Source organism: Gallus gallus, chromosome 23 (genome assembly GCF_016699485.2).
Source record: "Gallus gallus isolate bGalGal1 chromosome 23, bGalGal1.mat.broiler.GRCg7b, whole genome shotgun sequence".
Taxonomy (NCBI): domain Eukaryota; kingdom Metazoa; phylum Chordata; class Aves; order Galliformes; family Phasianidae; genus Gallus; species Gallus gallus.
Window position 1 is genome coordinate 4,475,379 of NC_052554.1, and position 27,502 is coordinate 4,502,880.

General features: G+C 59.7%; 1 protein-coding gene across 1 annotated transcript; it reads left to right on the forward strand.

The window, feature by feature from the left end:
• The first annotated feature begins 2,218 nt into the window (after positions 1–2,218).
• On the forward strand, positions 2,219–27,201 carry COL8A2 (collagen type VIII alpha 2 chain). Its single transcript, XM_425780.8, has 3 exons — positions 2,219–2,254; positions 18,282–18,461; positions 22,320–27,201. Exons 2-3 carry the CDS (start codon positions 18,299–18,301, stop codon positions 24,239–24,241), a joined length of 2,085 nt encoding a protein of 694 aa, XP_425780.4. The 5' UTR covers positions 2,219–2,254; positions 18,282–18,298; the 3' UTR covers positions 24,242–27,201.
• Positions 27,202–27,502: the final 301 nt, after the last annotated feature.

Sequence of the window (27,502 nt, forward strand, 5' to 3'; positions counted from 1 at the left end):
TGAATTATTTCTCTCTCTCGCTCTGTCTGTGTGGAGCGCTGGGGATGGCTGGGATGTGCTTCCAGGGGGGCACAGTGCAGCCGGACCCCCACGTGCCACCCCCTGAGCACAGCAGGGCTCCATGCACCCGGATCCCAGCGGGCGCAGCTCTCTCCCTCTGCTGGGAGCTTGGGGCCACCGTGGAGCACTGGCACGGCGGGCGGGCGATGCGCTGCCAAAGGTTGGAGACCGTGGAGCTGCTAAATCCTGCTCTAAGCCCGGCTTCCTCCTGCCAGTGGGGAGCTGCGCCTTGGGAGTGCATGGCACTGCAGCTCTGGATGAGCCATTCCAGGGCAAAGCTGTGTCCCAGGGCTGCAGGAGGGGACCTTTGGGGATGGCACTGTGGGGACAGTGCTGAGGAAGGAGTGGGTGTACCCAGAGCTCCCCGGGCAGAGGGAAGAGTGGTGTGTGGCTGGATGGAGCGTGGCATCACGGGGAGATGGTGCAGGGCAGCACAGTCAGGACATCACGGCTTTGCCTCGGGCTGCAGCTCAGCCAAAGGGCAGGAAAAAAGGGCACAAAGGGACTGAACAGGGGGGTGATGACAGGAGGGAGAGGCCAGCACAGAGCAGGGCTGCGGCTGATGGTTCGCTCTGTGGGACAGAGGAATGTCTGTGCTGCTAATGAGTCTGTTTGGAGAGGAAATGCTTTGCCAGTGAGAGCTCCGGTTAAACAAGACTGGTTCGCTTCTGCGGGAGCTGCTGCACCCGTGGAGGCCCCTCCGTGCTCTGCCCCATGCCCCAGCCCTGGGATCTGCAGTGGGGTTGGGATGGAGGCAGCACAGGGTGAGGAGGGGGCTGGCACCCCTGGGAAGAGCTATCTTGGTGCACATGGTACCCCTGAAGAGCCCCTGTGCCCGCTCAGCTCTGTCCTGGCCAGAGCACATCAGCATTCCTGGGAGCAGGGTCTGGGGGACGGCATTGAGGGGGGATTAGCTGTCTGTGCTCCCCCCCACTCAGGCACTTAATACAGAAAACAAACAGCCTTGCACACCCCGATCCAGACAGGTTTTCTCTGTGCACGTTGCCTGGGAGACCCTAATCTGCCTCCCTGGGCACACTGGGGCCCTGCACCCCCAGGATGACACCGGAGGGTCCTCAGTCCCCGGCGGCTGCAGTGGGGCTGGCGGTGGCCCTGCTGTGTGGGCACGCGGCTGCCAGCGGGATATGGTGACTGCTCTGCCTTGAGAATGGCACAGTGGGCAGGGAGGGCGGGGGGTGGGGGCCGAGGAGCACAATTCAGAACCGTGCTGAGCCCGGCTTCATGCCACAGAAGGAGTTTTGGGGCGGTGATACCCTCCCACCATAGCAAAGGAGAACAGGACGTACTGCTCACGCCGGTCCTATGTCTGCATAAGGAGCCTGTGGGTGGTTTGGAGCAGTGCAGGAGCACACTGCCCCAGCTCCCAGACAGTCCGAGAAGGGGAAAGAGGATGGAGCCCCCATCCATCCCATCCACCATATCCACCCCATCCATCCCATCCACCCCATCCCATCCCCAGCACCCAGCCAAGGGGCAGACACAGCTCCTGGGTGATATCTTCCCACCCCTATGGCTGCTATTTCCAGCACCAGCATCCCCACAGCACTGCACACCTCAACACCCACTGGGGGGTGCGACCTGTGGGGCACAGAGGAAGTGATCACTCCGGCACAGCAGGGATGGGGCCGTGGATGGGGGGAGAGGGGAGTGACTGCATTTATGGATTGATTTTGCTCACTGCCTCCGTGCAGCGATTGGGAAGGAGTAACGCTGGGAAAGAATTTGCTGAAAAGTCGTAACATGAAAAGTAATTAAATAAATGAAAGTAAATAAAAGTATTAAGAAAGATAGAAGTAAAGGAAAAGAAAAAGAAAAGAAAAATAGGAAAGGAAAAGGAAAAAAAAAAAGGAAAAAAAAAAAAGAAGGGAAAAGGAATAGGAATAAAAAAAAAAGAGAAGAGGAAAGCCTGCCCGCCGCCCGCCCAGCCCGGCCCGGCCCTGCCCGGCCCCTCGCCCCCTCCCTCACTCCCGCACAGCCCCGCTCCGCCCCGCTCCGCGCCCCCCGCACCGCCCCGCGCCCGCAGCCAGAGCGGCCCCGGCCCCGTCCCGGCCCCGCCGCGCCCGGGGCAGGCTGTACCGTGCCGAGCCGTGCCGACAGGACCCGTGCCGAGCCGAGCCGAGCCGAGCCGAGCCTGGCCGCCCCCCGATGCGATCCTGAGCAGCGCCGGGCCGAGGTAAGGTCGCCCCGCACTCACCTGCGCGCACGTGTGGCCGCGCTCCGCGCAGAGCTCCGGGCCGTCCGGTCAGCAGACGGAGCGCTGATTACTTTTCCCCGTGCGGAGCGCACCGCGGGGGCTCTTCCAACCCTCTGTCCGGGAGGGCTGTTCGCCCGCGCGCTGCTCTTCAGTTCGTTTGAGCTTTTGTCGCCCCCCCACTCCCCCCGATCCCGTTTAATCGCCCCCCGAGCGCCGTCCCGGTGCGAACAACGCAGCGCGACCCCGCACTGCCCGACCGCATCGCGCTCCGAACTTCGTGCGGGCACAGAGTGCGTTTGTGCGGGCAGGAGGGGATGGGGAACGGGCTGAGCCCTCCGGGGCTGTGCCCGTGTGGGGCTGTGGCTGCCCTGGCCCTATGGGACGCAGCTTCACCCTAAAACACTGCCCCGAGCGGGGATGGAGCGGGATGGGGGCAGCTCGTTCCCAAACACCGTGGGCAGAGCAAGGTGCTTCTTGCGTTCAAGAGCTGCTGCTAATTGGCTCCTGCTCCGCCGAGCGCCCCCAGCTCTGAGCGTTCCCAACGACCCGCCGGGATCCCCCTGGCCGTTCCCCGCGGGCGCAGCAATAACCCACTGCCGCTATTTTCTCATCTGCGGGCGGCTTTGCTATAGGGAACATGTTTAATAAATCATAAGGCCGGTGAATTCCTGGGATTTTTATTGCTTCTGTAAAAATGCAGTTTTGATCTGTCTGCGAGGGACACTGGGAAACAAAGCGGCTCCGTGCGGGGACCGAACCGTGCGTGCTTAGGGCTGGGAATGGGGGAGTGGGGGGGGGGGCTGCGAGACCCCCACAGGGGCATTGCCCAACACGGGGGTGGCACAGTGCTGTGCCCCTATCCCGGCTGCTGGGGGCTGAGCGCTGAGCTGGGGGTGTGAGTGTGAAGGGGGGATGTGAGCACGGAGGGGGGGACGCTGCCCCCCGGATACCGCCGGGCTGCGGCAGGCAGCGCGATGCCAGGGAGCTCTGGCAGCCCCAACCCCAGCCAGGCTTCGGATTACATTTTTCTTCCTCGCCCTATTGCCTGGGGGGGAGAGAAGCAGTGAAAACAAAACTGTTCCGAAAAGAAAAAAAAGAAGAAAAAGAAGAAGAAGAAAAAAAAAAAGGGATTCTTGCAAGGAGGAATCACCCGGTTTCCATCAGCAGCCGCCCCGGCCCCCCCAGAACCCCGCGCTGCCGCACTGCAGGGTGTGGGGCTCCCTGACACGCCGGGGCGAAGGAATGAAAATAAAGCACTTTTCCCTCTCAGCTCATTCCAGCCGGGGCTGAGGGTTGAAGCTGAGAGCCGTCGGGGGCTCCTCAGGACTTTGGGAAGCGCTGTCAGTGCGGGGGGCTCAGTGCGGAGCTGCCCCATTGGTCCCATTCGGGCCCACGGGTGTCGCCGTGCTGGGTGACCCTGTGCTGGGCTCCTTCCCCTCCGTGCCTTTGTTCAAGGCTGTGCAGAGCCTGGCTGCGGGGAGGGAGCTTTCCTTTTGTACGAGCATTTAAATTCTTTGCAGTGATTCATATATTCCATTCATATGAAACGCAGTTGTGCGGAGTGTGAATGGGGACTGCTGGGGGATTTTGAAGGCAGTAAGCCCCAGAAGTGTCAGAAGTTATTCACACCTTGGTGAAATCAAGGATATTTCTGTCCGTGGCTCTTGGCAGGGGCTCAGCACAGCGTTGGGTTTTCGGTTTCCCATTCGGAGAGCGGCGCGGGGGGAGCGCTGCGGCGGCCGTCTGCTCCAGCATTGGGGTCACAGCCCCCAGCACCACCCGTGGGGCTCCTGTCACTGCTGGGCTGCTGCTGTGGGGTGGCAAAGGGCAAGCATCCCTGCCCCCCTCCAGGGCTGCTCTGCACCCGCTGTGCTCGCGTGGTTGAGAAATCCCTCCCGAGCAGTGCTGCAGGGGGAATTGAGCACACAGCAATGGCCCAAGTGTTGGGGGGGGGGTCAAACATGGCCCTGGGGCTATCTGTGTGCTCTGGAGGGGCTGGAAGCCTGTGATGGGGAGCACTGCTTTGGGAGGAACTCAAGCAAAGCAGTGATGCCCGAGCCGGGGTGCACTCAGGTGTGGGGCTGGTGCCCATGGGGGGCTCTCATCTCCACGCAGTGTGTCTGGGGCACTCCTCTGCGAAGGAGCTGTAAGGGAACTGTATGGCTGGGGGGGGTTGCTTTGCAGGGCTTTGTTTGTAGGGGGCTCAGAGGTTTGTGGGATGCTCAGAGGTTTATAGGGGGCTCAGAGCTGATCCAGAGCAGGGTGTGGGCAATGCGTGCTGCACCCGAGCGCTCGCTGCTTGTGGGCTGTGCAACACCCCCTGTGATGCTGGTTCCAATGCGCCTGGTTCCCATGCTCCATCCCCTATGGCATCTGTGACATGAGGGACAGAACTTCCATTGGTGAGCCCCCGTGCCCCCGGGTGCTGCACTGCACCGAGCTCCCCATGTGCTGTGCACCCAGCACAGCTCTGACAGCGCCGGGCACGGCCACCTGCAGAACGCATTAACCCCATGGAAGGGGTGTGTAGGGCCCTTCCCTTCCCCTTTCTCATACACTCCCCCTGTCATTCTCTCATATTTCAACTTGTCCGCAGCTCGGGAAGCGGCAGAGTTTCCATTCCCCTGTGCTAAAGAAAGCGTCTGTGACAACACGACCCAATAGCCCGGGAGGGGAGGGGGGAGGAGATGCTGAATTTCAGTTGTTTTTTCCCCCAGTTCTCCCTCCCGGGCTCTCCCCTTTCAGAGGGGCGCAGGCTGTCGGGCTGACGCAGATCTCCCCAGCTGTGCTCTGCCCTGGGCACTAATTATGGCAATTAACCACCTGCTTGTGGAGGCTGGGGGGCACCGGTGGGCACTGGCTCACACCCAGGGGGTCGCTGCCCCTCTGCCCCGCTCTCCCCTGGATATTTTGGGGAGGTGACCAGAAAATCCCAAGCCCTGCAGGAATCCCATAGGACAGAGCCCCGTGGGGCTGCAGGTGATGCCAGGAATGGGGACACGGCTCAGCCCAACGCTGCCGTCCCCGCGTGGCGGCCGATGCCAGCAGACACCATAAGCCTCTTTTCCTTTCCCCCCTGTGCCGGAGCCGTCCCTGAGTCACATCTCTGTGCCTCACCCCCTCCCCGGGGCTGTCTGCTCTCTGCACAACCCCGCGCATCGTCTGCGGACATCAAAGCACTGAGATCAAACCCAACTGCGCGAGGCCTTCTCGGCTGGACGGGTTTCAATGTCCTGAGCACATCTGCTCGGGGTCGTGCCGGGCAGTGGGGTCCGTGGGCTGCAAACCTCGGATCGCTGCCTGCTTTCCCCACTGCTGCAGGAGCTGCGCCCTTCCTTCCCCACATCCCACCCCTGTGTCCCCTCCGGACCCCCCCCAGCACTACTCCCGAGTGCTGCAGACAGGAGCTGAGTGTTGGTAGGAGAGGGGAAGGGAACAAAGCAGCCCCAAAGCAGCTGCATGGGGTGTTCTCCCATCCCCTCAAACATCTGCGGAGGCTCCGTGGCCTCCCGTGGCCTCGGTGTCATCTGAGTTCACGCGGTGCTGCGGAGCGCAGGAAGGAACCTCCGCCAAATCCCCGGCTGCTGTACAGCAGGGTCTCATCTTCGCTGCCTCCCCTGGGGCCGGGCCCATCCCTCGGTCCCATCCACAGATGTTTGTCCTTAGAGACTCTCCAGGCGCCTCCGTGCAGGACTGGGTTTGGCGGGGAGGGAGAAAAGCCGTCTGCGTTTCCACCTGCTGCTCTGCGCAGGCAGCGAGGGGATGGAAGGCACGGGCAGGGCTCTCCCACTGCGGGTGCTTTGCTTTGCTCTGAGTGCTCAGCTCTCGCACTGGGGCTCAGTGCTCACAGCCCCATAGCAACGCCGCCATCCCGGGGAGGATATGGCTCCGGGAATGCCCCCCAACTGCAGACCCCAAAGCCCAGGTCTGTGGGGCCGCACCTCCTGTGTGCATCTCCCTCGGTGGCTGCTGAGAGCCTCTTTATTGTTCCTGCGGAGGGTTTTATTTCACCGCTGCCTTCCAAGTTCCCAGGGATCTAAATTGTAAAGAAGGGGTCTCGTAAAGAGCCCCGTCCAGATGAATGAGACGATACCGCCGGTATCGAGGTGAGATCGATCCCCTCCTTTATGCGCAGACAATGCGGCCGCGGGAGCAAACAAGGACACAGCCTTTCTTCTGGGGCACATTAGCCTAAGTCAGAGCCTCCTCTTTGTTTCGCCCTGGAACCAAAGCCCCGCAGCCGGACCGCCTCGTGCCCAGCTCTGCAGCCACGCGGGGCTCCTCCCCTTCCCCACAGCTGCAGAGGGGCTGCCCCCCCCCCCCCCCCCAATCAGTGCCGGGGGTGCCCCATTGCCACAGGAGCAGCCGAGCTTTGGGGTCACCCTGCGCACAGCACGTGGTGCCCGCGGCAGCTCACCCGCTCTCAGCCCGGGTTTCTTTGAAGGACTCATGGGGGGCTGAGAGCCTGGGGCCGATTTATGGCTTCCCATCGGAACGCTGTGGTTGCTCTCAGCAGCCGGGGCTGCGTTTTTCCCTTGGGGGCGCCGGCTCAGCTGCAGCCCCACTCCTCGGGGTGAGAGCCCGCAGCCCGGGTGCACATCGGGGCACGTCGCTGCCGGGGGGATATCGGTGTCAGGACAGCACGGCGGGGCTGATAAGGCGGCACAGCCCCGGCGCAGCGGGAGCTGCAGAGCTCTGCCCGCATTCCACGTAGCTTTAATTTCAGCGCTTATCGCCGTGCCTCCCGCTTGCACTGAGCGCCGTGGGGTCAGCGCTGAGCTCTGCCATCCCACCTCTGTGCGAGCCGCCGGTGCCCACCGAGGTTAACTATGTGGGCTTCTGCCAGAGCAGCATATTTTCAGCCTCAAACACGCATTGTCCGTGGTTTCAGAAAGGTATTCTCCACGCCAGCCAGGGCAGAAACAAGCGCCCTGTTCTTGCTGAATCCCGATAGCACAGCCTGGCACTCCGGGTCCGATCCCCCACGTCGGGGCTTTGGGTTACAGCAGCGAGACTTCTGTCTGCTCCCTGCCATCAATCCCGGTCCTCCGGGGCCCAGAGAGGTCCCACTGATAACCTCACCCCAAAACCTCACCTGTGCTCTGCTTTGGGTTGATGCGCGCTCAGGGATGCACTGAGCATCCACAGCAGCTTTGGGGCTGTGGTTGTGATTGTTCCCCTGGCTGCAGGCAGAAAGCTGGTGGGGCTTTTGCTGTTGTGTTACACCTTTGCTCACCGTGGCATTGAGCACCACGAGCCCTGTGCCCGGTCCTGCCTCCCTGCCGCCCATTGCACCCACTGTGTTCCTTACCACAGGGCTCTCTCTTGTAGTTATTTCCCACAGGGTGTGCAGTGTCAGTGCTGAGTGCACACCATGAGCTCGGATGAGCTCCTCCATCAGTGCACGGGCAACGATTTGCCATCACTTTATACCCATACCGGTACTTTCCTCCCCCAAGGGAAGGCCCATCCAACCTATAGCACTGACCCCGTGCCAAGCCGTGCCCGGGCAGCGCTTTGATGAAACGTGGGGCTCCTAAGAATTAATTTCATTCGAAACATTCTTGTCGTTGTTCTTAAAGCACAGCAAATCCGCGGTGCTTACGGCAGGAATGCACCCGGAGCGCTGCCGGGCAGACCCGAATTCCCTGCAGTGCACGGATGGGGTGGGGGCTTCCCTGGTCCCCCCCACACCGGGAGCACACGGGGAGCAGCGCAGCCTCTGCCCGGTCCCGCAGCAAAGGAAAGGGTTTTTTTTCCCCCTCCTACACCCAGATTTTGCTGTTTTTCCTGGCAGCCCATCGGCGACGGCAGCTTTGCCCCCTTGGCCTCCCGTCCCTTTGTGGGGTCGGGGTGCAGCCAGAAGCCGCCTCCCCCTGTCTGGCATTTGCAGGGCCGTGGGAGGAACGGCCCCGTTTGTCCCAAAGGTCAGGGAAATGCCAGTGAGGCCGCGCTGTGGGTGATTGCCAGGCGGGTGGCAGCGGCTGCTGCTGGGTGCTGTGCAGTCTGCAGGGTGGGATGGATCCGGCATGGCCTGCTCCGCACGCTGTGCTCCCTGGGGTCCGATCCCGGCTGAGCAGAGCTCACTGTGGGCTTTGTGGGGCAGCTCTGTGCTGGCTGTGCTGCTTCGTTTGGTTACGCTGAGTTTTCTCCAATTGGAGACTGGGGGGCGCGGGGCCCCCGACGAGGGGCTTTGGTGAGGCGGGCTGCAAGCCGATCCCCTTTTGTGGTTTTGCTGTTTTGGATGATACAATTTGTTATTCCAAGAATTACCCGGCAAATGGACCCCATTAGCCCAGTCCCCGGAGCACTGCGCTTCGTCTGCGCTCACCTCGGGGCGGCTGCAGCGCCCGCAGCCCAGCAGCAGCACGCAGGGATGGGGGCTGGTTCTGCAGCTCTGAACCAGTTCAGCTGGAGCATCCTTACCCCGGCCAGCATCACCCCCTGCCATGCAGGGATGCTGCTGGCTCCGCTCGCTTTGGCTCCACGGGGCTTTTTCCTGCACGGAGCTGAGCAGGAGCCAGCGGGTTTATAAATAAAAGCATCGGACACCTCTCTGGGTGGTGCTGAAAGTTCCCGAAATAGCCTCCCAGCCCCGCCAAGGCTCGCGTGGCCGCAGTGTTCGGCGTGGGGCAGGGCTGGTTGTGCTGCTCAGTGCTGAGCTCAGAGCTCCGTTGGCATCACCCACCCCAGCACTGCCCCCAGCCCAACCCGCCGCTCCCGGAGCCCTTCCCTGCACCGTTCCCCACACAATAGCTGTTGGGTTGGATAGGGATGCCTTTCTGCTCTTGTATTATTTTCTTTTAGAATTGTGCTCTCGAAAAATAGGATGAATAGGTCGAGTTAATTTTTTCCCCATGTCTCGTTGCCGCATGCAAAGTCCCATAAATCCCATGCAGGCCCAGCAGTGCAGCAGCCAGAAACGCAGAGCTCTCCGGGGCACGGCACGCTCAGTCCGGGGGCTCTGATGCTGCCCGTTTCCTAGAACCTCGCTCTGCCCATTTCCTAGAAGGCAGACATGAACACACCCAGGGCTGCTCCCGCAGGCACTGTGGGCACGGCCTGGAATGGCTCTGCCCGGCACCTGGGCCGTTTGCTGCTCGGAGAGGTGCTTTGTTTCCCAGCAGTGCCCTGGAGCCGTGCTTTCCTGGCAGCCCGTGGGGTGCCCTGCGTGCCTGGGCTCTCTGGACTCCATCCCTGCCACTTGCACAATTTGGTAACAGAGATGGGATTGATGAGCCGCCTGCCTGCCCCGGGGACAGCGCGTCTCCGGAGCGCTGTGCGGTGATGGATGTGCCCCGCTCCGGGATCCCATGTGATTTCCAGTCCTCGGAAGGCGCCTGGTCTGAGGTCAGCCCTGGGGCAGGCATGGTGCCTGGCCGCCCCCGCAGCCCCATAGCATCCCGGACCCGTGGGGATGGATGGCGTAAATGGTGTCCCGGTGCTTTGTGCCAAAGGACACCGTGTGAAGCGGAGATGAACCGCGCGTTGCCTCATCTCCGCTCCCCTGGCACGGGGCAGAGGTAGCAAAGGGACATTGAGGGGATGGCCCCCGGCCTCAGCCCCTGCAGCTCCATCCTGCTGCCAAACTGGTTTATAATGGAAACAAGCGGTGGCCCCAGTGGTGAGGCCGGGCTGGCACCGGGCTGTGTGTGGGGTTGGAGCGCTGTGGGGTTTGGGAAGCGGGTGCTGAGCGTGGGCAGAGGGTGGCTCCCGCATGACACCGCCCGGAGCGGAGCTCTGCATGGAAAATAGGAGCTGAGTGTTTTTCCAGCTTGAAGCCTAAACAAAAGGTTTTGTAATAAATGCATCCCTCGGCCCCGGCTCTGCACCCGACGCTGCCAGGACAGGGGCCAAGGGGCAGAGCTGTCCCATGCCCCCGTGCCACGGGGCACTGCCTCGCGCCGCCGCCAGCTTTTGGCTTTTTCATGCAAAACCTGCCCTTAAAAGCTCCTTCAGTGGGGTTTTGTGTGCTGTTGGCCAAAGCAGGGTGCAGAAATGTGAGAAAGGGGTGAGCAGTGGGGTGTGCGCAGCCATCAGCCCCAGCCAGCCATGCCCAGCGGGTTCGGGCTTCATTTCTTCCAAGGAGGGCATATGGCTGCATCCTTAGCAGGAACAGAGTGACCCTGCCTGCTCATCTGCGGGCTGACAGAAACAAGTCTGTCCCAGCAAGAAAATACTCTGTGTCTTCTTCACTGATTTGCACCGCTGCTTGAACTCCAGGTCCCGCATTTTGCTTGGCTGCGCATCAACGGTCGTAAAGACGGCTGAGTCCGGAGCTCTCTGCTGCACTGGGACATAGGGCCGGCTGCAGTGCTGCCAGACCTTTGAGCTCACAGACATCTCCCACTTCTCTGCAGCTCTCCAAAACCACTCGTTTGGAGCCAGCTGCTCCTGTGAGCTCCCTTCACAATGCAGGGCCAGAAGTGCTCATTTTCCCCTTGGGATGGGCGCTGCTATCCTCCTCTGTGCAGCCACCCCTGCGCTCAGCTGATGGGATGAGGACGGACGCTGAGGTCTGGGCAGGGGGAGGCCTTGGGACCCAGAACCCTTTACAGCAGCTAAGAGCAGAGATTGGATCGCACTGGGAATTAGGAGCCTCGGTAGCGTGGCTTCAGGTAGACAGCAGCAGATTGGCATCAGTTGGGGTTTAAGGCTCTGCGTTCAGCTCAGACATCAACGGGAACATTGGCCAACGCTGGGGACGTGGTGCTGAGCGTCAGGGTGGTGGGTGCTGGCCAACTGTAGGGTAAGGGTGGGTCCTTCTGTAGGGTAAATGGATGGATGGGTGGGTGGGTGGATGGATGAGTACTGAGTTGGACTGAGGGGTTCGGAGGGAGCTGGGAGGTTTGGAGCACTCCCCGGAGAAGCTGGAATTCCCTGCGAGGCTTTCAGCTTTGAGACAAAAGAAATGTGGGAATTACAGAAACAACAACAGGGGAAAAAAAAAAAAAAAATTAAGAAAAACTCGAACCGAAAAATCAAACCAGCTGATTCAGTGGTGCTGAAACGCCTCGTGACGGCGTCGGACGCATTTTTTCCAAACAAGATTCTGGGAAAAAAAATTGAGAAGACCTGATTTTACCCAACCCGCTTCCGTCCCGACGGCCGCGCACGTGCCACGGGGCGCACACAGCATCACCCCGGCACGGAGCGGAGCCCCACTGCGCCGCCTCCCCCAGCAAGAATTGAGCTCTGCAGGGAGGGGGGACACAGCGGGGCGCACACATTGCAGTGCCCCCCGACCCCCCCCCAACCCATCCTCGGCGTGGAGCAATATGTGAAACCGGAGCCGGCGGCGGCGCGGGGTGGGAGCGCGGTTTCTGGTAGCGCCGTGTCAGAGTTTCCACTGCACACCTCGGGCTTTGTGGGACCACGCGGCGGCTCGCATAAATTCAATTACATGAAATAACACAAACGGAGGGTGTCTGAGAATCGCGGCCCGGCACGGATCTGCTCGGGGAAGGGGGGGGGGTCGGGGTGGGTGGAAACGGGCGCTGGGATGGAGCAGGGATGCAGAGCAAAGCCGTGGGGGTGGCGGGGATGGGGGCGCGCGGGGTGCTGCGCTTTGAGCCACAGGGATGGGGTGTTTGTTCGGGGTGTTCGGGGCCGGCTGCGGAGGGGGCCGCCACACTTTTTATTTGTTTTAATGGGTTAATTGACAGAACGCAGAGAAAAGTCACATGCCTTAAACCCGTGAAATCCCCCGGCTGAGGCTGGGCTTGTCAGTCATCCTTATAGGGCACAGCGAGGGCAGGACCAGGCGAGGGGCCCCCCTCCGTCTCTGTCCCCCCATAGCGCTGGCCCCACACCTGGTGCCATCCCCAGCACCCCATGGGGACGGGCAGGATGGGGGGCCGAGGAGGAGCAGCGCCCGGGGGAGCGGGGCCAGCACCTCACTGCCCGGGAACCCAATCCTTCCTGCCCCCCTCCCAGCAGCCCAGGCTCCCGGTCCCGAAATTTATTTTAATGTAAACCTAGCTCTAAGGCAGCTTTTTCTCATTTTTAAACTATTTCATATCAATCCTTGGCCTGACATTTGTTTTCTTTGAATTTGGTGGGGAGCGTGGTCTGCATTGCTGAGGATATCTCCTCAGGAATCTTGGCAGAGGCTGCGCCGTATCTTTGAAGAAAGAGCAAATGCAAAACAGAAGGCCAATATTAGAGGAGCACAAACAAGATTTCCCTGCACTTACCCCAGGACCGGAGGGGCTGTGGGTGCTGGGGTGGCACTGCGCATCCCCAGGGTGGGATGAGCCCATGGCAGCCTCAGCTCAAGCAGTGTTTGTGTCTCCAGCTGGGGGTCATTTGGTCTGGGGACCACCAGGTCCTCATCACCCGTAGTGTCACAGCACAAATGCAGGAGGGAATGTGGCTGTTGGGGTGGGACAGGGAGCACAGTGGTGCTCAGGCTGGGAACGGTGGGATGCTGCACAGTGCTGGGATCCACATGGGGGTGTCCACACAGTGGCACGAGGATGCGATGGATGGAGGACATCCATTCTTTGGAAGGCAGCTGGGCACGGGGCTCACTGCTCCATGCTCAGCACAGAGCCATGCGGAGGGATGGGGTGCCAGGAGGTGTCCCCCTGGGGCTCCCAGCAGTGCTCACTCAGTGGCATCTGCTGAAGGCTTTCCAGGCACAAACTATAAGCACATCCTCAGCACCTGCCCAGAAAGCAAGACAGCCCATCCCTGTGGGACCAGACGGATGCTATTACATTTATTTATAAAACATACTGCATCAAAGAGGGGGAAAAGCTGCTTTGCCCAGCCTCAAACCAATGCTCAGCTTTTGGGGCTCAGCTGTGCTTTGGCCGGGGCAGCCCCACAGTCCCCAACACCACCTGTTGCTCAGCTTCCCACCGTGGGCGATGCTGGGACCTCAGCACCCCCAAACAAAGTGCAGGGACTGAGCCCCAGTGGTGCAGGGGCAGGTGCAGCAGGGTGCTGAGCAGGTGCCTGGGATTTGAGATGCTCAGGGCTGATCCCGTGCAGCTGTTGGTTTGTTGTTCCCATCCCACTGCAGGGAAAAGGAGCAGTGCTGAGGACGTGCAACAGGTAACAGAACGCCCTCAATCTCCCACCCTGCAGAACCGACCCGAGGACACAGCCCCGCAGTGTGGGACAGCACAGCATAGCTTATAGGGCTGAGGACTCCGCCTGGAGCACAGCACGCTGTCACCAAACCAGCATGGCACAATGGTTTGGAGCCACGGTGCCCAGCAGGTGATGCACAACATGGATGTGACCCATTGGCACCACCACCCTCACCAAGTGGCACTCAGCTCCCGCTGTGCACCGTGCCTTTTGTTTTGGGCAGGCACCATTCTGCCAGGAGGAGGAGGAGAGGGGAAGAAGAAGGGAAGGAAAAAAAAAAAAAAAGAAACCCCACAAAAATGTCTTCATAACAGGAAACGTCTCATAAAATACCTGTGGTTTGGCATGTGCAGCCTGGCTGGTCCAACTATGCACCTGGCAGGCAACCCTGCTATTAGTGCTGCTCAGTCTGAGATTTGGCAGAGCTGGGGTTGGAGTCGGAGCCCTCCGTGGGGCTGGGTGCAGGGGGACATGCCCACAGGGACCCATAGATCCCTGTGCCCCCTAAGGGTGCAAAGAGCCAGGCTGAACCCAAAGCAGAGCATCCTACACCCAGCTGCAGAGCAGACCCAGCATGCTGCTTTTAAGTCCTGAGCAGTTTTAATTGGCTGAGCTCTTAATTGGCTGAGCACAGCTGGGTGAGAAGCTGCTCTTTGTGATCCCAAAGGTGTGCTCCTTGTGCGGAGACCTGCAGCACTGCCAGCACCCACACTGCTGGATGCCTCACACCACGCTGTGGGCGCAGCACTGCCAACACCGCTGTGTGCAGCAGGCAGGACCCACCTGCTGCTGGATGCAATGAAACAGCAGTTTGTGATAAGGGTTCTAAGAGCAGAAACACCACATTTGGACACGTCGGGGCCCTAGTTTTCCGTGCTGATCTGCATCCCCACCAATGCGCATCCGCAGCTCTGTAGGCACCGTGGTGCCACCATCACGGTGCACATCAGCTGCGATCAGCCCAGGGTTTTGACAGCTGGGGGTGAGGGATTAAGGCCTGAGCCGTGCCCTGTGGCGGGCTCACGCCCTGCTGCTCCGCGGCACACGCACACCCGGGGTCACTAATCCGCCTTAGCTGACCCCTGACCCCACGGCTGCAGGATCAACAGTGGCACCAACCCCGGTGTCAGCGCCGCTGTGGGGATCCGGGCTCCTCAGCACCACGGGCGGCGTGCAGCGTGTGCATCCGTGCCACGTCCCATGTGTCATCCCCCGGGACGTCGCTTCGGGGCAGGGTGTCCTTCCCACTGCTCCCTGCACGTCGCACACTGCGCATTGCACATCACACATCGCACACGGCCTGGGTGTGCCGGGAGGCGAGTCAGGACAGGGCGAAGCACCCAGCGTGGGGTGTGCAGCCATCTCTGCAGCAGCTGTGCACAGTGCAGCTGGTCGGTGTGCAGCTTCCTGCAGCCCTGTGCTTACAGCCCTCCGACTCATCCCGCTGCAGCTCTGCTCCTCGCCGTGCCCTGAGCTGCCCCGTGCGCTCTGATCGCCTGCGGTAGTTGTTAGTGCAGCAGGAGTTAATTAGCACGGAGCCCCCAGCTCTGCAGTTAATTTGGCTGCAGCCCCTGCCTGGATCAGAGTGCTGTGGGTGGACACGGCCAGCACTGACTGCAGCACGCTGTGAGCTGTGGTGATTGGGCCAAAGGGCAGTGCACCGTGCTGTGCCACATCATGCCATGCCATGCCATGCTGTGCTGTTCCATGCTGCACCGTGCTGGGCTGTGCCAAACAATGTGATGATGCCATGCCATGCTGTGCCACGTCGTGCCATGCTGTGTCATCTGATGTGATGCCATGTCATGCCGTGCTGTGCCACGTGATGTGGCACCGTGCTGTGCTGTGCCACACCATGCTGTGCCACTCTGTGCCGTGCTGTCCACTGTGATGCCATGCTGTGCCATGCCAGGCTGTGCTGCGCCAAGCAGTGATGCTGTGCCACGTCATGCCATACTGTGCCATGCAATATGATGCTATGCCGTGCCATGCTGTGCTGTGCCATGTGATGTGATGCCACGCTTTGCCATGCCATGCTGTGCTGTGCCACGCAACACGGTGTTATGCCACGCGATGTGATGCTGTGCCATGCCACGCCATGTCGTGCCGTGCCATGCCCAGCCAGCCCTGTACCAGCTGCAGACATGGGTGCACCGGGGCAGCAGGAAGCTGTGTGCAGATGGGGTGGGATGTTTTTCTTTCGTCAAAGAAAATGTTTTCTTGTTCCCTCTGATGAAGGCCGGGCGAGGCCCTGGATCCGCGCGGCGCGTACAGCAGCTTTTGGCTGCGATCCGGCGTCATGCATTAGGGGCTCTCCGTGCCAAACCTCTCCCTGTGCTCCTGCACTGCTCGGCCATGCACTGCTTTGGCTCCCACAGCCCGTCCTGCGGAAACACCGTGCTCGCTCTCCCTTTCAATAGCTCACTTTTCGTTTTTGCCTCCTTTTATTATTATTTTTAAAGCATGCGTAGCACAAACCCAATCATTTACCTCCTTCTGGAGTCCTTCCAGCCCCGTGTTGGGCTTGGAAACCCTCCCTGCTGTATTTTTTTATTGCAAATGACCGGGGATGGAGCTGCTGGATGGGACCTGGTGGCGGCCAAGTGCAGCCCACCCACGCGCCGATGCTGCCCCACGCTTTCTCCTTGCAATGTCCACCCAGAGATGGGGGATGCGTTTTGCTGCGCAGTGCTGCACCCATCCCCACACCCAGACACTCATCCCCATATCCGAGCACTCCCGGTGCACGGCACAGGGATGGGCACGGGGCAGTGTCAGCCCTCCTGGTGGCTCATGAGCGTGGCCAGAGGTTGGTACAGCTCCACTTGGATCCAGGGCTGGACCTGGGGTTGCTGTGCCCAGCACTGACGGGGCTTTTACTGCTGTGTTTAAACAACTTCTCCGCTTCACTGACCTCCAACCGCAGGCGCAGATCCCCCGCAGACCGCCTATATTGACTTTAAAATAATTAGCCTCAGAGTGAGCGGGCGCTGCACTGCCTGCCGGCCCCGTCGTTCATATTTAAATAACAGCAGCCATAAATCAGCCACAGCCCTACGAACAAGTGCGGGGTTGTGTGCGCGGGGCCGCGCCGGGGGCCGGGACACAGGGCTGGGGGAGAAAGCAGAGAAGGTGCCGGGGCTGCGCCGGATGGTGCTGGGAGCACAAGGCACAGCCTGTCTGCGGGGCTCCCCCGGCCCCACGCTCCTGTGAGAACAAGGTGACACTTCTTGTCTCGGCTCTTGGACTCGAAGTGTGAGATTTTTCTCTCCCTGGTGCTTTCATTGCGTGCCAGGGGTTTTTAACACGTCCTGCTCACGTGGTGCCGGGGGAGTGCAGCGGCTGTGCGCTCTGAAGCTGTGCCAGGGGTCTCTGTGCTGTGCCAGGGGTCTCTGTGCCATGCCACCACTCCATACCGGGGGTCTCCACGCTGTATCAGGGGTTTCCGTGCCATACCAGAGATCTTGGTGCCATGCCAGGGGTCTCTGTGCTGTACCAGGGGTCTCCATGCCATACCAGAGGTTTCTGTGCCACGCCAGGGCTCTCCGTTCCGTAACAGAGATCTCTGTGCCATATGAGGGTTTCCAGGTCGTCTCCCCACAGCTGGGAGCATGGGGACCATCCCTGCAGGTGGCACCCAGCTGGCTCCCAGCCCCATGGGAGGAGCAGCCCCAAAGGATGAACCCGTTGCACAGGGGCCGCTAATAGCGATTAATCAGTGCTGCGTAACGCAGCTCTTGGGCATGAAAGAGCCCCACACACACTGTGCACCCTTTATTCATCACACAGATCTCCGGATGTCTCCTTTTGGTTGTTATGAAGTCACCAACTGCAGGGACCGGGTGGTGCGGGACCGGGGGCCGGAGGTCCCACACCTCATCCCAGCACGGGATGAGTGCAGTGGAACCCCTCAGCTGTCTTAAGGGAGAGCACACATCCCCTTCTGCTCCGGCTGTGCCGTGCCGTGCACAGCTCCCAGGGAGTGGGACAGCCAGGAGCATCCCATGGGGACGCTGTGTCACGGGGGGACGTGGCTGGGTAAGGCCTGGGTGGCAGAGAGGAGAGATGGGGAAGGAGGGGATGGGATGAAGTCAGAGCCAGAGGCACGGGGGTCATTCCAGGTAAGGCAAACAAATAAATAGCTGATTCAGGGGTTTGTTCTCCTCTTTTATTTAGCAGAAACCGTATTTTTACAGCTGCAATCCCTTAAAATGGGATTTTTCCCCCCTTAAACAGATCCCTGTAAAATAATGCTTCATAAAGAGAAGCGTTCCTCTGCTAAACCCCGCTGACAGACAGCAGCACGGCGCTCCTCCGGCACTGCCCAGCGCCGCGCAGGACCCGTCCGACACCTGCCCAGGGAGCAGCCCCGTCCCCTCTGCTTAATTGCCTTAATGTTATTTGTGTTGCTGTATTTATTTCTCCCCTCCGCGCCGCAGCTTGCTTCTTTTTCTCACTGCTGTTTCAGCAAAAACCATCCAGGAAATTCCGATGAAATCCCGGCGCGCAGCAGCCCTGCCCCGACGGGGAGAGGCAAAGAAGGGCTTAATGCTCATTAATTACCACCACGGGTCAATTATTGCGAGGAGGAGGGAAACAACCAGCAAAGCTCCTTGCCATCACGTGTTCTTTAAGCTCCCCAAAATAAGTGCCCTTTGCCAATCAGTCTGTTTGCACGGAGCTGGCACTGAACACGTTGCTGGAGGAGTGGTGTCTGTGCAGAGGGTGTTTGTGTTCCATAAGCGGACCCTTCGGGCTGGGGCTGCTGTTCCCACACCCAGGGGTGCATAAAGCAACGGGAGATTTCGCTGGGGGGGGGTTCCAATCCCTTTGGGGCCCTTCCTGGGGATCTGGGCTGGCATCGCGGTGCTGCCGGGGTCCCCCCTCACTGCCGCTCTGTCCGCAGGAGCACTGTGGAGCAGGATGCTGCCGGACGCTGCGGTGCTGCTGCTGCTGCTGCTGCTGGTCAGCCTTCGTGCGGCGGCGGCGGGAGGAGCGGCCGGATACGCGCAGGTCAAGTACATGCAGCCCATGGTGAAGGGGCCCCTGGGACCCCCGTTTCGGGAAGGCAAAGGGCAGTACCTTGGTAAGGGGCGCACTCGGAGGGGGTTGGGGGGGTGGGGGTGATGCTGACTTTTGAGACCGGGAGACCTGCCTGCAGCATCCCATGGCAGCCCATAGCATCCCGTGGCATCCCATGGCATCGCATGACATCCCATAGCATCCCATGGCATCCTATGACATCCCATAGCATCCCATGGCATCCCATAGCATCCCATGGCATCCCATAGCATCCCATTGCATCGCATGGCATCCCATTGCATCGCATGGCATCCCATAGCATCCCATGGCATCCCATGGCACCCCATGGCATCCCGTAGCATCTCACTACACCCCTCAACCACTAAGCTCTCCCCATCACACCCACGCCCCACGGTCAGTGCCCACTGAGCAGGTGCTTCCACCCCCCCCAAAAAAAGCGGAGGGGATATCAGCACAGAGAAGCTGACCCCATGGCTCAGGCTGCGGGGTCTCCTGGTTCCTGCTCTGTGCCCCTCCTGGTCACATCCCCGGGGATGCTCACTCTGGGAGCTTGTATATGAAGCAGCCCCACAGCCCTTTGCTCTCTTCCTCCCATGCCGCCCATTTGCAGTGGCTCTGGGCTCGTCCTCCACCTATCCTGTTTCCCTGTCTGTGTTTCACACCAGTTGGGAAAGGAGAGAGGGCCAAGGCCCGAGCTGGGAGACCCAGCCCAGCACAAAGAGAGCAAGTGAGAGTGATTTCCTCCACCACACGTGTTAAATCAATCCCCACCAGGCGACATGTGCTGCTCGCAGGGGCAGAGGCGCTGAGGTCATTGCAGGGAGCAGCCAGCCCAGCTGCAGCTTCCAGCCGAGCCACAGCCCTTCATAACCGCTGGCTTTGAGCTGCCCTGTTTCCACCTTGTCTGCTTCCATACTGTGCATGCACATCCTGCCTGCTTCCATGCCCTGTATGTGTGCGTGCACCCCCTGCCTGCCCTTGCTGCAGAGCCCTGCTCTCTTTGTGCCCAGTCCTACTGCAGCACAGACAGCACAGGTGGGTCCATCAGTGAGCAGACCCAGGGGTAATCAGCACTCGTTAACTCCACGCCCTCTCTGCAAACAGCAAGCACTGAGAGTGGCTGAGTTCCTCCAGCATTTCTTGGTGCAGATCCCATGCCAAGGAAGTGCCCAGCACCCAGGGTGATATCTCCAAGTCAGGATAGGGAGTGATGGGTGTGACTGAGCCCCACCTTTGGTACCATCACAGCATCCCCCCTGGAGCCAGCCTCTGGGATGGGGCAGATCCCTCGGGCATTCCAAGGGGTTAACAGCCACCGGGACCCCCCGGGCTCACTCAGAGCTGGACCCTCCAGGAAGCCCAAGTGTTGGCTCTGGGAGGAGAAACTGGAGAAGGCTCAGCTGCCGGTGGCTGATTTACTGCTGGGAGGAATGGCTTATCAGGAGTTCAGCTCAGCACATGTGTCAGAAAACACACAGCAAAACCTGGAGCCGAAGTGTGCTGGGAGCCCCCCCCTCCCTGCCCCCTTCTCAGCTGTTATAGAGCTGCTCTCTGAATCCCAGCCAGAGACACAACCTTCCAGCACAGCCTCACCAAAGAGCAGCACTTCAGCTGCTGATGGGCCTCGATTCAAGTATCTCCCTGCTGCTTTTCCTGCTTTTTTCCTCCTCCTTCCCTACGCATCAGGGCAGCTCGTGCTACCTCTATGCGGTGCTGGAGCGAGCATGCTGGGGGGTTTCACAGGTGCCAGGCTGGAGTGGGCACAGGGCTGCAGCAATTCAGGACAGAGCAGAGCAAACAGCACATGGAGAGCCCCTGCTGAGCCCCCCAGCCTTCACTGCCCAAAATAACAATGGGAAAGATGGAGGCAGGTGGGGATACCGGTAGCTCCCACATCCCTCTGAGCTCCGTCCTGTGTAACTGCTCCTTTGGCAAGGCACATCCCTGCTGGCCCCCTGCCCTGCTCAGGACACAGGGCCGTGCCAAGCACCCTGATGCGGGGGCCGGGACCCCAGTCTGGGGGGGCAGGGCTGGTCTTTGGGGCTGCTGGTGCCACCTAGTGAGACAGACAGGGCTGCCTGCCTTGGGGTGCCGAGCAGCTGCTCCAACCCCAACACAGAGCCCAGGGTGAACGGGCACACCTATGGGCAGGGGATGGCCACTAGGATCCGTATGGCAGCACCCATGCACTGCGGGACCGAGGCGAGAGCTCACAGAACTCCTTCCCCTTCCCCTGCCCCAGCTGGCTCGGAGCATTAGCATTCAGAGCAGCTTTGTTCATGCTTCGAGGGGAACACATAACCCCATGCTGCTGCTGTGAAATGCAGAGCTCCGAGACATGCGTCTGTGGTAAGACATGGGCTTTTGAAATCGGATACCGCTGGGGCTGCAATGTCCCAGTTTCTCCCCACCAACGTCCCCGGTTTGGTTTTCCCGTCTGCTTTTTGGCCGCCTGCACGCTGGCAGCCCATGCCTGGCGTTGTGCTGTGCTGCGCCGTGCGGCTGCGTGCGCGCACTTCTCCCTTCCACGGGCTCAGCTGTAGATCCTTGTTCTGATCCCATGCAAAATGACCTAGAAAATTAATTCTTTTCAAACCGTGGCAAGAAGGAAAAAATAAAACCGGGCCGGGGACGGGGGGGGGGATGGAGAGGGGGGGGAATGGAGGAAACACATTGAAATCATTTTCCGGATAAAAATTTTTCCAGAATTCAAGCCCCAGAAATGTGCCTTAATGCAGCACTTCACGTCTCCCTGCTTTCCCACACCGCTTTCTGGGGTGAGGGGCAGAAACACAGCGGCAGTGCCATGGCAGATGAGAGTTCCCTTACCGTGTGCTGCCAAGCGCCCTGTGCTGCAGCACAGTGCATGGGCCAGGCTGAGCGGTGGGGATGAGCACTGAGGATGCTTCCATCCCCAAAAGACAAACACTTGGGCACCCGGCTGGGACGCAGCCACGCTGCATTGCTGTGCTCAGCGGAGGCGAACTGCTGCTGTTAGGCTTCTCACGTGCCTCAAATCCCCCCAGACCTCCTCCCACTGACAGAGGGGGGATCGGCGCATTGGCAGCTGCTGCCCTGCTCCGTGCTGGGCTGGGTGAGCTCCAGGTGCTGAGGTCTCTGCCCTTCACGTTTCTCGCTGTGGTCCTGCCAAGCCTTCCCTTCATTCTGAGCTTCCCTGAAGGGGTTTTGCTGCGTTGACCCTTTCTCACCCATTCCCCATGTCATGTGTTGCAGCACCGCCCGCGCTCAGGGGGTGATTTATGCTCACGTCTGCGCTTTTCGCGCGGAGCTGCGGTGGGCATGTAATCCGGCCCTGCTCGCTTTGTAGTCTCTCAGCCCATTACTTTCTTTCTTATATCCGTTTGCAAAAGAGCTCTATAAATTCTTGAGATGGCAGGCGGCGGCGGCCCGCTCCCAGCTGGGCTGACTCACTTGGACGCAGTCGGGGCTGCGCTTCCCTCGCAGCTATTGGAGCTTTTCCTCCATCCTCAGCGCTTTTGCCTTTGTAAGTTTCTCTCCACCTCGCTGGATGGGGGAGCGGGGCCAGAGAACGGCACCGGCGTGTCTTAACGAGTCACACACCGCCTCTCTGGGCTCTCAAGTACATGCCAGCGTTTTCTTTTTAATCCCAAAGGAGACCCAACCATGCGTGGATCTCCAGGCCCCAACCTCATTGGGGAGGTTGGGTCATTCATCATGGAGCCATTCAGGTTGAAAAAGACCTCCGAGGTCACCCAGTGCAACCCCAACCCATCCCACCATGCCCACTGACCGCGTCCCTCAGCCCCAGCGTGGGGCAAAATGGAGGTGCTGCCAACTGGAGGCACCCCAACATGGCGGCCCGACGTGTCCCCAGCCGGCTGCCGCCCCAGTAAAGCTCCGTGCTCTCTTCTCTCTGCAGACATGCCGCCGCTGCTGCCCATGGACCTCAAAGGGGAGCCCGGACCACCAGGGAAGCCCGGCCCACGTGGCCCCCCCGGACCCCCCGGCTACCCAGGAAAACCAGGCACAGGGAAGCCGGGCATGCATGGTCAGCCGGGGCCTGCGGGGCCCCCTGGCTTCTCCGGCATTGGGAAACCCGGCATCCCAGGACTGCCTGGCAAGGCGGGTATGAAGGGGATGCCCGGAGCCAAGGGCGAACCTGGCATGCGGGGAGAGCAAGGGCCCAGAGGACTGCCCGGCCCTCCAGGGCTGCCAGGGCCTGCTGGCATCTCAGTCAATGGGAAACCTGGACCCCAGGGTGGCCCGGGGCTGCCAGGGTTTCGGGGTGAGCCTGGCCCCAAAGGAGAGCCAGGACCCCGTGGGGAGAGAGGGATGAAGGGTGAAAATGGAGTGGGGAAACCAGGGCTGCCGGGGCCACGGGGCAATGGTGGCCCTCCTGGCCCTGCGGGGCCGCCAGGACCTGTTGGCGTTGGCAAACCCGGCCTTGATGGGCTGCCTGGTGCACCAGGGGAGAAGGGTGACATGGGCCCCCCTGGGGGGCCGGGGGTCAGTGGGGAGCCTGGCCCTGCAGGGCCACGGGGGCCGCCCGGCATCGATGGGATCGGTGTCCCCGGTGCCGCAGGGGTGCCAGGGATACAGGGCCCCATGGGGCCAAAGGGGGAACCGGGCATCCGCGGCCCCCCCGGTTTACCAGGCGCCACAGGCTACGGGAAGCCAGGCTTGCCCGGCCTCAAAGGAGACCGCGGGCAGCCCGGGGTGCCAGGAGCCATTGGCGATAAAGGGGAACCCGGAGTCGATGGTGAGCCAGGCGAGCAGGGCCCTGCCGGTGTCATCGGGCCACCAGGCCCACCAGGGTCCATGGGCCTACCGGGCAAACATGGGCTGCCAGGCCCCAAGGGCGATGTGGGGCCCAGTGGGCCACCGGGGATGCCGGGGATGCGAGGTGACCAGGGCCCAAACGGCTTTGCAGGGAAACCAGGAGTGCCAGGAGAAAGGGGTCTGCCCGGCTCACAGGGCCCCCCCGGCCCGGCGGGCCCCAAAGGAGAACCGGGGTTCATCGGCCTCCCTGGGGTGCCGGGATTGACGGGCGGCCCCGGGCCCAAAGGGGATGGTGGGATCCCGGGGCAACCGGGGCTGAGGGGCCCCTCCGGCATCCCCGGCTTGCAGGGACCCGCAGGGCCCATGGGGCCTCAGGGGCTGCCGGGGCTCAAAGGGGAGCCGGGGCTCCCCGGGGTTCCCGGTGAGGGGAAGATGGGCGAGCCCGGCATGGCCGGCCCCATCGGCCCACCGGGAATGCCGGGAACACCGGGGCTCAACGGGCCGCCCGGCCCGCCTGGGCCACCCGGGCCACCGGGAGCACCGGGGGTGTTTGACGAGACGGGCATCGCGGGGCTGCACCTGCCTGACGGCGGCGTGGAGGGGGCCGTGCTGGGCAACGGCAAGCCGGGCAAGCCGCAGTACGGCCGAGGAGAGCTCTCTGCCCGCATCGCGCCCGCCTTCACCGCCATCCTCACCTCCCCCTTCCCGGCGTCCGGCATGCCTGTCAAGTTCGACAGGACTTTGTACAACGGGCACAACGGCTACAACCCAGTCACGGGGATCTTCACCTGCCCCATCTCTGGCATCTACTACTTTGCCTACCACGTGCACGTCAAAGGGACCAACGTCTGGGTGGCTCTTTATAAGAACAACGTGCCCGCCACCTACACCTACGACGAGTACAAAAAGGGGTACCTGGACCAGGCGTCGGGCAGTGCCGTGCTTGAACTGAAGGAGAACGACCAGGTCTGGGTGCAGATGCCCTCTGACCAGGCCAACGGGCTGTACTCCACGGAATACATCCACTCCTCCTTCTCTGGGTTCCTGCTGTGCCCCACATAACGGCCGCTGGGCGCATTTCCTTCTCACCCACTTTAGCCATAAACTGTCTTTTTTTGTTGTTGTTGTTGGTTTTTTTTTTTTTTTATAAAAAAATTAAAATTAATACAAAAAATCACTGGGAAGAACGCGAGCCGTTGCGGCGGGACATTGCTTCACACTGTTTGATCCATGAGTCAAAGGGGCCATCGGAAAGGAGAAGTTTTTCTTTCTTTCTTTCCTTTTAAGGGCAGGAGGAAGGGAGGGAGGGAGCAACTTTCTCAGCAAAGCCTATTTGGAATAGATTTCCCCCCAGTGACTGCACATCAAACACAGGAACTCGCTCGGGATGGCAAGGATCTGGTTATGCAGTGCGTTGCTCCATGATCCGGAGGGTAGCATGGCGGACTGGACCCCTCCAGTCTACAATGAGTGCCCTGGTTTCCCATTCTGAGTACAGTCAAATAAACACAGCTGATGTGGTGGATGGTGTGTTTGCTGACCAGCACGGGGTCCCGAGCACTGACCACAAACGCAGAGATCCTTGCTGGGTTGAGGATTTCCTTCCCAAACCATCTGATGTCCAGGTCTCGGTCTCCCTGATGCCTGTTTCTTCAAGCTGCTTTGAAGCAGTGTCTGATTCACTCCGGATCCAGTGTGGTTGGATTTACAATCAGAGAACGTGGAACACTATGCATAAGCACCTTCTTAGAATAAGTAAATATTATTTTTTAGCCCTTCCCCAGCATATTTAGGAACGAAACCATCCAGGCATCGGTCTCTGGGAGGACGACAGCCTGTTGCAGGGACGCTGGGACCCCTGTGATAACAGCAGTCCTCTCTTGCATTAACCCAGCAAGCCCGAGGGCTGCTCCTACCCCGCACGTCTCTTTGCAGCCCAAAGACTTGGCCTCCCAGCACATCACTCCACGCCAACACGACGGCACTGCGGTGTGCCAGCAGATGGAGTTTGGCCTTCCTGCACCCGGACAGCCTGCTCGTACTGTCCCACTCCTTCACCACGCGTCAGCTTTCACGTCGGTGTTTCCCATCTTCTCTTTCTTTCGACCAAGGAGCAGCGATCACTCTGACATTCCATTCCGTCGTCGTACAACGGTGCTATGATCTACTCAACGATGCTATGTACAAGTGTAGTGCAATATGGTTCTGTGAGAGCGCGCCATTCCAGGTGCCTTCCTCTGTTAAAACATTCCCACCTGTCGTTGCCACTTTGTTCTCTAATGCTTGAAGATGTCATCGACCCAAACGGGAGCTGCGAGGTTTTGGGGAAGGAACGTGGGATGCAGACCACGTGGCTGCTCTGTCCTTGCTAACAGGAGGAATGGAACTCTGTTGCTTTGCAGATTTGCTCGTGGCAGAGCAGCGATCGCCACTTGCACGTAGAGAAAAGCAGCTCTCATCCCAGGCGAGCTGCGTGCTGCTGGAGGTAACCCGCTGTGTGTCCCTCTGCAAGGGCACATCCCTAAGGGAGCAGCAGATTTGGTCACCAGCTGAGCAGCTGTCAGCCTTACATTTTCCTAAAGCCTTCTCTATGGCCAAAGAAACAAAACGTAGCAAGAATGAGACCTGGGGCTGTTCTCCAGATGGACTGTACGAGATATTTAAACAACTTCTTTGGTCTGTTGGTTGTGTTCTCTTTCTTTTCCTTAAGCCTGTCGCGTGTTTCTGCCTCTTGCCACGCAGGGCTTCCAACATGAAAACATCCCCAGCCCTGCACGTAAGAAACACGAAGGAGGTGTAAAGCTGAAGGGGCAGCAGCTGGGGTTGGATTCCCTCCCCGGAATGGTTTTGCTCCGTGCAGAGCTGCAAGTCGTGGCGTGATGAAACTTTCTCAAGTTGAAACGCAGCCCCAGAGCTCTGATGCCGCTGGACATTATAAGTCCTGAAAGCAGGGAGGTGCCAGGCCCGTTGGGTTCTGCTCACAGCCGGTTATTTCCCAGCAGAAACAGGAGCCAAAAGAATCCCAAAATGTCCAAGTGGAAGCTCGAATGCTTTCCTCAAGCCCGGGCTGGGAGGAGGGCTCAAGGACAGAGCCTGTGTCTCTGTGCCTCCTCCATCCGAGTGATTCCTGGGGATGCAGCACAGACTGGAGCTGGTGAGGTGGATCCCAGCATCACTGGGCCTGGCTCTGGCAGCAGCTCTGTGGCACACAGTGCGATTGATGTGCACACTACCTGCAGGAGGTCAGTGGCTTCCACGTGCTCCCAGCTGCTCCCAGGTGGAAGCTCAGTCCTCTTCTTCAACAAAGCGATTTATTTATACTGTGTTCTAACCTACGTTCAGCCTTTCTGCTCTGTTCTGGTTTACTGCAAACGTCATGTTCTAGCTGGCAAAAAGCAATGACAGCAATACTCACTATAACCAAACCAGGAACCCATTGAGCGCTGTAGATATTGTTTTGCAATCTCACTTTCCCTTCACATGCAGAGCATCAGCCGTCACCAACCCTCCGCAGCCGCGTCACCTGTTGTATGTAGAGGCAGAAAGGCAGAGCTGTGACACACACATGGGCTCTAAGAACGATGCACAGGACGAGGGGCTGCTCACCAACCCAGGCATGGCCAGGAAGATGTTCTGGAGTACTGAGTGTGTGACATTGGCCAGCAGGAAGGGTCACTGTGTCGTGTGCCTGAGCGCGTGGGATTTGGTTTGGGCCATGCTCAAGAAACTGGTTGGGTTGGATGAAGTATGTCTATTTTTAATGATGAAAACTGCATTACAATGTGCATTTTTATATACAAATCCTTACTATTTTTTTTTTAATTTGCCTCTAGTATCTCCATTTCTAACCTAGTATATAGAGGTTTTTAGTTTTGTAAATACTTATTACATGCACTGTCTGTCATAGTAAAAGTTGGTTTAAAATGCACTCCTTTTGTGATCAGAAACTGGCCTTCTCTTCAGAACTAAAACTGCAGTACTTGATTGTATTGACAAACCATCAATAAAACTTATTGTACAAAGCTGGGGTCGGCTGTGCCTTTGTGCTCCTCACCCCCCAGAGCTGTGGGCACGGGACAGAGGAGACCACGGCTGTGGGGCAGAGCTGAATGTTTCAGTATGTGTTTCATTTCTGGCTTAAAATGAGCTCTATTTTTTAAACAGGAAACTTCTGTCCTTCACGAGTTCCAAACGTTTTAAAATTCTCCAGCTCCTTTAACAGGAAAATGTCTTTTTTTAAACAGCTCTGTGAATACGTTGACATCTCTGGCAGGAAAATGTGAGAAGTCTGACATTTGACACCTCAGATCTGCAGCACAATAC